Genomic DNA, 11,078 nt, shown 5'->3' on the forward strand with positions numbered 1-11,078 from the left:
GCTTGTACTCAGGTTAAAGCATCACATACTTACAAAAATATTTATTCCAAAATTCAGATTCACCATCAATGCATTTTATTTAATCACAAAAATGATATAGATATAGAAGTTTATGACATTTTTTTTAAAGTTGGAAATAAATTCCACACAAACATGAAACATTGAAGTAAATTACTGGCAGCAGGAATTGTACACACTTGTTATCAAGAAGCGCTAGCTACTGTAACGGCCACAAGAGAGTGTTGTGCTTAGAAACCCTACAACCAGCCTTGCATCAATTTCTGTATATTATGTGCACATTTCAGTGTGTGTACCAAATAAGGTTTGGTGTAGAATTCACAGCACTTCAGGAAAAAAATCACACCAGCACATTGCTACAAAATGTGCTACCACTCCCCTTTACAAAGCTAACACACTAACTATATCACACATCAAGTCTGTCATAAGCCTGGCAAAAGGACTTTCAAATGCGGTAGGAATGACTGTCAAAAAATAGCATGCCTCAGAACAAGTAGGTTGTTGACTGAACAAAAACAGTGTCAATCGTACTGTAAATAGCTGCTGATGAAAAAGACCGCCAACAACTATAGTATCCCTCAAAAGAAGCGGGTTGTAGACTAACTATAGACACCTTAAATCTTATTGACAGCAGCTATGTTAAAGACTGCCAACAACTATAGTATCCGTCAAAAGAAGCGGGTTGTAGACTAACTATAGACACCTTAAATCTTATTGACAGCAGCTATGTTAAAGACTGTCAACAACTATAGTATCCCTCAAAAGAAGCGGGTTGTAGACTAACTATAGACACCTTAAATCATATTGACAGCAGCTATGTTAAAGACCGCCAACAACTATAGTATCCCTCAAAAGAAGCGTGTTGTAGACTAACTATAGACACCTTAAATCATATTGACAGCAGCTATGTTAAAGACTGTCAACAACTATAGTATCCCTCAAAAGAAGCGGGTTGTAGACTAACTATACTGACACCTTAAATCATATTGACAGCAGCTATGTTAAAGACCGCCAACAACTATAGTATCCCTCAAAAGAAGCGTGTTGTAGACTAACTATAGACACCTTAAATCATATTGACAGCAGCTATGTCAAAGACTGTCAACAACTATAGTATCCCTCAAAAGAAGCGGGTTGTAGACTAACTATAGACACCTTAAATCATATTGACAGCAGCTATGTTAAAGACCGCCAACAACTATAGTATCCCTTAAAAGAAGCAGGTTGTAGACTAACTATAGACACCTTAAATCATATTGACAGCAGCTATGTCAAAGACTGTCAACAACTATAGTATCCCTCAAAAGAAGCGGGTTGTAGACTAACTATAGACACATAAAAATCATATTGACAGCAGCTATGTCAAAGACTGTCAACAACTATAGTATCCCTCAAAAGAAGCGGGTTGTAGACTAACTATAGACACATAAAAATCATATTGACAGCAGCTATGTTAAAGATTGTCAACAACTATAGTATCCCTCAAAAGAAGCGGGTTGTAGACTAACTATAGACACCTTAAATCATATTGACAGCAGCTATGTTAAAGACCGCCAACAACTATAGTATCCCTCAAAAGAAGCGTGTTGTAGACTAACTATAGACACCTTAAATCATATTGACAGCAGCTATGTTAAAGACTGTCAACAACTATAGTATCCCTCAAAAGAAGCGGGTTGTAGACTAACTATACTGACACCTTAAATCATATTGACAGCAGCTATGTTAAAGACCGCCAACAACTATAGTATCCCTCAAAAGAAGCGTGTTGTAGACTAACTATAGACACCTTAAATCATATTGACAGCAGCTATGTTAAAGACTGTCAACAACTATAGTATTCCTCAAAAGAAGCGGGTTGTAGACTAACTATAGACACCTTAAATCATATTGACAGCAGCTATGTTAAAGACTGTCAATAACTATAGTATCCGTCAAAAGAAGCGGGTTGTAGACTAACCATAGACACCTTAAATCATATTGACAGCAGCTATGTTAAAGACTGTCAACAACTATAGTATCCTCAAAAGAAGCGGGTTGTAGACTAACCATAGACACCTTAAATCATATTGACAGCAGCTATGTTAAAGACTGTCAACAACTATAGTATCCTCAAAAGAAGGGGGTTGTAGACTAACTTTAGACACCTTAAATCATATTGACAGCAGCTATGTTAAAGACTGTCAACAACTATAGTATCCTCAAAAGAAGCGGGTTGTAGACTAACCATAGACACCTTAAATCATATTGACAGCAGCTATGTTAAAGACTGTCAACAACTATAGTATCCTCAAAAGAAGCGGGTTGTAGACTAACCATAGACACCTTAAATCATATTGACAGCAGCTATGTTAAAGAATGTCAACAACTATAGTATCCGTCAAAAGAAGCGGGTTGTAGACTAACTATAGACACCTTAAATCATATTGACAGCAGCTATGTTAAAGACTGTCAACAACTATAGTAGCCCTCAAAAGAAGCGTGTTGTAGACTAACTATAGACACCTTAAATCATATTGACAGCAGCTATGTTAAAGACTGTCAACAACTATAGTATTCCTCAAAAGAAGCGTGTTGTAGACTAACTATAGACACCTTAAATCATATTGACAGCAGCTATGTTAAAGACTGTCAACAACTATAGTATTCCTCAAAAGAAGCGTGTTGTAGACTAACTATAGACACCTTAAATCATATTGACAGCAGCTATGTTAAAGACTGTCAACAACTATAGTATTCCTCAAAAGAAGCGTGTTGTAGACTAACTATAGACACCTTAAATCATATTGACAGCAGCTATGTTAAAGACTGTCAACAACTATAGTAGCCCTCAAAAGAAGCGGGTTGTAGACTAACTATAGACACCTTAAATCATATTGACAGCAGCTATTTTAAAGACTGTCAACAACTATAGTATTCCTCAAAAGAAGCGTGTTGTAGACTAACTATAGACACCTTAAATCATATTGACACCAGCTATGTTAAAGACTGTCAACAACTATAGTATTCCTCAAAAGAAGCGTGTTGTAGACTAACTATAGACACCTTAAATCATATTGACAGCAGCTATGTTAAAGACTGTCAACAACTATAGTATTCCTCAAAAGAAGCGTGTTGTAGACTAACTATAGACACCTTAAATCATATTGACACCAGCTATGTTAAAGACTGTCAACAACTATAGTATTCCTCAAAAGAAGCGTGTTGTAGACTAACTATAGACACCTTAAATCATATTGACAGCAGCTATGTTAAAGACTGTCAACAACTATAGTAGCCCTCAAAAGAAGCGGGTTGTAGACTAACTATAGACACCTTAAATCATATTGACAGCAGCTATGTTAAAGACTGTCAACAACTATAGTATACCTCAAAAGAAGCGGGTTGTAGACTAACTTTAGACACCTTAAATCATATTGACAGCAGCTATGTAGAACGAGCAGATCAGAGCACCAGTTCTCTGTCTGGCGGCAGCGGGGAGAAGTACCTGTCCAGTGTCTCTGCTGTCACCTCCTCCAGTGTGCTTGGTAGCCATTGTGGTTGCTGGTCCTTGTCTGTTATCACTGAAAGCAGGACATTGTTACATGATTTTCTGCTAAGAAAACAAAAGTCGGGTGAAGCGTAATGAAAACATTCTGGCAATCTGTCAGCCTAAACGAGCTTACTTTACTTTACTTTATTTGGTGTTTAACGTCGTTTTCAACCACGAAGGTTATATCGCGACGGGGAAAGGGGGGGGGGGGGGGGGGAAGATGGGATCATCCAGTAGAGCCACTTGTTAATTGTTTCTTGTTCACAAAAGCACTAATAAAAAAATTGCTCCAGGGGCTTGCAACGTAGTACAATATATTACCTTACTGGGAGAATGCAAGTTTCCAGTACCAAGGACTTAACATTTCTTACATACTGCTTGACTAAAATCTTTACAAACATTGACTATATTCTATACAAGAAACACTTAACAAGGGTAAAAGGAGAAACAGAATCCGTTAGTCGCCTCTTACGACATGCTGGGGAGCATCGGGTAAATTCTCAATTAGGCCACACACAAAAAAAATAGGTGTGGTTAAGGTAACATAGCCAAAAAAAATAGGGTAGGAAGGTAGGCAATCACTTTTTTTTTAAAAAACTTTTCTTTTAATGTGTACAAATTAAACCTACTTGACAGGGAAATAAGTGTGCGACTCGAGCGCTTTCGCTTTCATTGCGTTTTCTGCACTCGTTTTCGTTTTGTTTTTTTTGACAAATGTAATAAAAAGTTATTGGGTCGGCCCCTAAAAATAGGGTAGGTCGGGTTACCGTAACCACACCTATTTTTTTTTTTAGGCCTTACTTAAGTCTACAAGAAAGGCGTTCTCGTTAAATTTAGTAAAGGAGCGGTACTTTACTGTCTTGTGACCAACTTTGGGGATTTTTACACCCTTTCTTGACCACGTGAGACAAACAGGAAAATGATCACTACAGCCGCTGGTTGGAACACAAACTTCTGCAACGTTACGGGTGTTAGAAACATAGACATGATCTATCAAAGTGCTTGTAGATGCAGTAACCCTAGTAGAGGTGTTCACGACTTGTTTGAGATCATAAAGGTTGAACATATCTAACCATGGTTTATTTTGTTTTAATAAATCAATATTAAAATCTCCTGAGAGAATGGTTTCTTTTGATTCTAACAAAGCAGCATCTAACATAATTATGTGAACATTTGTCCGTCCAGTCAGTTTACACGTTCTGCTGGATTTCTATAGCAGAAACCAAAAAGCATTGGAGGTGCCTTTTTTAATTTGACCTCGATCCAGACGGATTCCACAAACTGTTCTAAATGTGTTAAACGTGTGTAAGTCAAGGATTCACTTATATACACAAGCAATCCAGTTTCTTTACATTCAGTGTTGGGGGTTTCTGCGTACAACACTGTAACCTGGAACACAAACCTCAGAATCCGAAATCGTGTCAGATAGTCTTGATTCTGTAAACCCCATAACATGAAAATGTGTTCCTGAGTTTAAAAGCATGGTGGAAACCTCGTGTAATTTATTAATTGCATGGTTGATGTTAAGGTGTCCAATACGAAGACCCTCTTTTGTGGGCCATGAGGTAGAAGAATTACTCATGATAAATCTTAAAAGAGTGTTTTCACTTTTTAAGAAGAAAAAAAAGAAAGAAATCAAAATTACCTTAAAACACCAAACGTAATCAATAATCGATAATGAGAAAATAGTAAATTATACCATACACAGATACACACAGAGATGCGACCAATGGAGTTTAACACTTGGTGTCAAACTCAAACGAAAGACAAAACAAAGAGAGAAAAAAAGCTACACTACTTTACACAAAGAGAAATGAGTAGACTTAAGAGTAACAAGAATTAACCAGAGCAGATTAACTCAAATTCAACGAATAAAATGACCCGACAGTGAATAACTGAAACACCAGTAGTCACATTAATGACACGCGAAAACGAGTGACGAGAATGGAGGGCTTTCACACAGTCCCAACTTGATAATAGCGGACACAGTATCAGATCAGAATCATCAGTAACTGATTTAACTCTGAGCGTTTTTTGGCTTCACAAAATGTATCGACACAATCATCAGTTGTAATAGAGTTCTGATTCTCAAGAGATCTTCACAGGTTAAGGCTAGAGTGCAAGGAAAGCTTAATTAAGAATATTCACAGATTCACTTGCATAATTGCCTTGAAGCACACGCTGTAGACCTAAAAGAATAATCAGTCACTGCTAATATACTTTGAAGAAATGAATTGTCAGTTTGTTACCAAACTCTCTGTCTTTCAAAACTTCAAGCGTTTCCTCTGCAACAACGTTATTTTGCTCACTTTAAGGCGGTAAGAACACCTTAGATTTTGTTTCTAATTTATAGTAATACGGCCATTATGTATAAACAAACATATCCACAACACTTGAATTGTTTTGTTTTTTAAATGGATGGTAGTATTGAATTTAAGTTTGCCTAACACACACACAGACACAGACACACACACACACACACACACACACAGACACAGACACAGACACACACACACACACACACACACACACACACACACACACACACACACACACACACACACACACACACACACACACAGAAACACTTAGTGATACTCTGTCCTTTTAAATGATTAGACAAATGTTCCTTCAGTTATGCGGCTGTTACTATGAAAGAGGGGCTGTGTGTATCGCGGGACTGCTGGGTCATTGTAGTACCACGGAGGGAGCACAGGCTGGCCATGGTGGGCGGGGAAGAGTGAAGGGGGCGACCTCTGTTGACCCTGTTGCTGTTCGCTGTTCCATCCGTAGGGGGATGGCAAGGGGGGCTGTGACCTCAGTTGACCCTGTTGCTGTTTGCTGTGCCATCCGTAGGGGGATGGCAAGGGGGGCTGTGACCTCAGTTGACCCAGATGCTGCTCGCTGTGCCAGCCGTCGAGAGGTGGCAAGGGGGACTGAGACCTCAGTTGACCCAGATGCTGCTCGCTGTGCCAGCCGTAGGGGGATGGCAAGGAGGGCTGAGACCTCAGTTGACCCAGATGCTGCTCGCTGTGCCAGCCGTAGGGGGATGGCAAGGAGGGCTGAGACCTCAGTTGACCCTGACGCTGCTCGTAGTGCCAGCGGTAGGGAGGTGGCGAGGGGGATGTGGTCTGACGTCCTGGCCCTTGGATGTGGCGATCGTTAGTGGTGCTGTTGTCTCGATTGGGCATTTGATACATTGTTGGAGGTCCCTGCTGTTGAGGGAAGTGGGAGGGGGGGGGGGCAAATTCGTTTGACCCTCATGTCTGGCAGGTGGTAGGTGTTGGTGCATGTGGCGTGCCTCGGCTGTTGCTGAAAGGACAGCCGTTGGTGCTCAGAGGGGTAGTCCGACCCCGGCACCAATGTTGGGGATTTCAGAAGAGTCCTGCGTTGACCCGGCACCAACGTTGGGGATTCCAGAAGAGTCCTGCGTTGACCCGGCACCAACGTTGGGGATTCCAGAAGAGCACGGTCCTGCGTTGACCCGGCACCAACGTTGGGGATTCCAGTCTAGAGTCCTGCGTTGTCCAAGGCTCTGCTGCTCCGGTTGGCGAGGCAGGCAGGCATACTTTAGATTGCATGCCAGTCGGCTGGTGCCCTGTTGGCTAGGGTGAAGTGAGTCACGGTACAGCGCTTTGCGAGGGGCACCGTTTCCAGTGCAGAATGTGGTTGTGTGGTCCACAAATGTCACACCTTCTCTGTCACACACTCTGGCTAGAGCATGATTTGAGGTCAGCACCGACTTATTGACAATGTGTTCTCCTCGGGGAATGTTCTCCTCGGGGAGGGATGATCCCCGAGAAGAGAACACGTGCGTGTGGGAATGTTTTATTTGTAAGTCTGATGCATCTGGTCCATAGGCTCTCAGTTATCGTGTTCGCCCAGCAGGTATTTACCCCAATGTGGACGATGACAAGTTGTACTTGTTTGCACTGGGGAATGTGACTCATCCAGTGCATAAGGTCATCCACCGGCACTGAGGCCAGGCACGCTGAGATTCTCGGTCTGTCTCTCCCGAAACAACAAGTCCGGTCTGACCGGACGGAGGACAGAGTCGCCAAATCAGTTGGACATGCGTTGTGTCAAACGCAACTCTGAACTCCGCCAAGCGCTGTCTAGGGGTCCTGGTGAGGCGCTTGCTGTCTGGGACCAGGATTTGAAGTCTTGGTACGAGTGGCTGAGTCGGCCAGAGATTTCATGTTTTTTGAAGGGCTTTTGGATGTATGTTCAGATGTTTCATGGGATGTTGGTGTTGGTGCAGGGGATGAGGGTGCAGTCACGTCTACATCTTCAAACGCATCCGATAAAAGCTAATTATTATTGTCACAAAGATGTGAGTAGTATATTTGTGATGTGAAACACGTCGTGATTTTAACCTCCCTAAAGATTGAATTGCGATGCGTAGGGACAGGTTAGAAGGTTGTCACAGGTTTCGTGTGTTGCACGAGGAAATAGCTTTAGCTTGACATGAGTTGTGTTTATAAGTTTGAGAAATATAGCTGGCTATGAACTGGGAACATTACAGCGCCTAATATTTTCAACCAGGAAGGTTGTAAGCGTGTGTCGGTCTTGTTCAGGGAACAAGCACTCTTTCAAGAGACGTGTCTCTTAAGGTAAATGATTTACTATGTTGTATATTATTGAAGCTTGAATACATAGCTGGAATGTAAATGGTAGTGTTTGCAAAGTGCACTAAATTCTAGTGTGAAGTTTTAAGAGAATTCTTGTTGTGATTGTATTACGGTTTTTGTTGGGAAATTCTTGAACATAAATGTTGTTACGCATTTATGTTATGTTTAAGACAGTGATGCTATGTATGGTAGTGTCATTAATAGATTAAGTGATTCATGGATTAAGTATAGTTTGGATATTGACTGTGGACGGAATGTGAATGTAGAATGAACGAGAGAGATGATACATGACTGTTTAGGAAGAGGAGATGGTTTAAGAGAATGTTGTATTAAGACTTGGGTTAGTTCTTTAGGAGTTTCTATGAGGAGTTTCCATGGAGTGTACGAGGGGCGGACCTCACACAGGAGAGCGCAGAACGATGGTGGCGAAAGAGACCACATCGGCGCAGATGGCTGGACGGGGGAGTCTCCATCGTTACCGGTCGTAGAGACGACGGTTCTTTTCGCTAATGGCGAAAGTGTTTCTCGGGGAGAAACGTGAAAGGTGCATGTTGGCATCTATAAGGAGAGTTTCTGGGAAATCATCATCTACATGGATTCAGCGGCACAAGGATGTGTAAATGACGACATGCAGTGAGACGTGATACGAGCTCGTGAGTGTCTGTCTGTTTGTTTGTTTGTTTGTTTGTTTAACGCCCAGCCGACCACGAAGGGCCATATCAGGGCGGTGCTGCTTTGACATTTAGCGTGCGCCACACACAAGACAGAAGTCGCAGCACAGCCACAGGCTTCATGTCTCACCCAGTCACATTATTCTGACACCGGACCAACCAGTGTGAGTGTCTGTCAGCACCTTATCTTGTGCAGTAATCTATTATTGAGATAGTGTCTGTATATCATTTAACTAGATGAATACCCGCTTCGCCGGGTACCCGGCTTCGCCGGGAAGAAGTAGAGCCGAATACGGGTGTACGCCGGCTTTGCCGGCGCACGAAGGAAGGGAGATAAACGCGCAAAACACTGGAGAAGATAAGGAAGAGTTACTGGGAATGGATGTACAGAAAAACCAAAATCGGTTCAGCGCTGCGCGCTGAGAGCACGTGTTGAAAATTTTCATCGACCAGATTGTGTCCGGGGTCTACCTGAATATGCCCACCAATATTTGAAGCAGATCCATCGAGAACTTTGGCCGTGCATGGGGAACACACAGAAAGACAGACAGACAGACAGACAGACAGACACAAGCCGTACATAGATATATAGATTACACGTATTGAATGATTGCAACAAGATTGTGTGAACTGTGTGTTCGAGAGGTTGATTGGTATTGATGTTTTGAGGTGAAGAATTGTGCTGTAATTTGTGAGGAATTAATAAGTCTGTATCCTCCCAAATTCTGTGTTTGAAGTGTGTAGTGCGAAGAGTGAAGAGTCACTTTAATTAGATAGGACAGAACACGAATACATAACAGTAACTCCTTTATTCGCACCATAATCCACTTCATGACAATTATTTTGTTTATGAATCGAACATGACCCAGCTGTGACCTTAAAATTTGACGAAGTTCGACCAGATTGGGTTCATGTTGGAAGATTACCAAACCATAGAAGTGTGCGAAGTTTCAAAGCTCTACCTTGAAAAAACATTCCAAACAAACAACAACACCTTTAAGTTTCTTCGGACGGCCAATACTAAATCTCGCCGCAGTGAAAACTCAGACGAGTCAACAAATTACTTTTGCTTGTTGGTTTTTGTTGTTAGGCCAAAAAAAATATAGGTTGGTTTAGGGTAACGTGACCAAAAAAGATAGGGTCGGTAGGTCGGCTTTTTACATTAGTCAATTTTTGACTAAATGTTTTAACATAGACGGGGAATCGAGACGAGGGTGGTGGTGTACGTGTGTGTGTGTGTGTGTGTGTGTGTGTGTGTGTGTGTGTGTGTGTGTAGTTTGTGGGTATGATATCCCCAGTTTTTTTCCCTTTTTTTCGATAAATGTCTTGGATGACGTCATATCCGGATTTTTGTGAAAGTTGAGGCAGCACTGTCACGCCCTCATATTCAACTAAATTTGTTGAAATTTTGGTCAAGTAATCTTCGACAAAGCCCAGACTTTGGTATTGCATTTCAGCTTGAAGGCTTAAAAACTAGTTACTGTAATTAGTTTGCTTATTAAAGTTGTCATTAAAATCAAGTTTTTACAAACAGATTTAAAAATGGTTGCATCATATTCCTCAATTTCTCCTGAATTTAAAAATATATACATATGTCATGTTCACTCTAAAACTGTGCTCAGAATGACAGAAAATAGGTTAAAGGCACAGTAAGCCTCCCGTAAACCATCACAGATACTGTCAGGCTTTTACACACAGTACAAACACCCTTCCATTTGAACGCTCACCAAACGGGAACATCCTGGGTGCCCTCCGTAAAGAGCGAGCAATTTTCAAAGAATTTATTTTTGTGTGGTTTATCTTACCTCTGAGCCATCGTGAACCCGTGTGATCAAGTTTCCCTTTTTCACAATGTAGTCGTCAGTTAGTAATTTGAATGCGACTCGCTGTGAGCTTATCTGCAATAGCACGTTATTAAGTACCTCTGACTATGCACGGAACAAACGGCTGTGGTTCACAAGAACTCTAGCGATGGCTTTTGACTGTTCAGAGGAACTGGATATAGGTATAAACCGTCGTCTGCTACGAGAACCACGACCTTGCGTGACCCTGCTTCCGGGCGTTTCTTTTTTCAAACTTTCAAAACTTCGAATTGTACTGATCTTGTCTTGATGAAAAAAGAATTCTTGTATGATTTAAGAACGTTTGTGTAACAAGCTGTCAATTTATTATTTAGATTCTAAAAGTTAGGTCTAGCGCCAAAACGCACCACGGTCCGATTGTCTC

General features: G+C 41.4%; 1 protein-coding gene across 1 annotated transcript in view; it reads right to left on the reverse strand.

The window, feature by feature from the left end:
• Positions 1-26: 26 nt before the first annotated feature.
• LOC138947207 (3-hydroxyisobutyryl-CoA hydrolase, mitochondrial-like) overlaps positions 27-11,078 on the reverse strand; it is a 31,681-nt gene continuing 20,629 nt past the window's right edge. Inside the window, exon 13 of the mRNA XM_070318640.1 lies at positions 27-3,581. Coding sequence (XP_070174741.1) covers positions 3,463-3,581 — 119 coding nt within the window. The 3' untranslated portion in view covers positions 27-3,462. The remainder of the gene's footprint in view (positions 3,582-11,078) is intronic.

Source organism: Littorina saxatilis, linkage group LG14, assembly GCF_037325665.1.
Source record: "Littorina saxatilis isolate snail1 linkage group LG14, US_GU_Lsax_2.0, whole genome shotgun sequence".
Lineage (NCBI taxonomy): Eukaryota > Metazoa > Mollusca > Gastropoda > Littorinimorpha > Littorinidae > Littorina > Littorina saxatilis.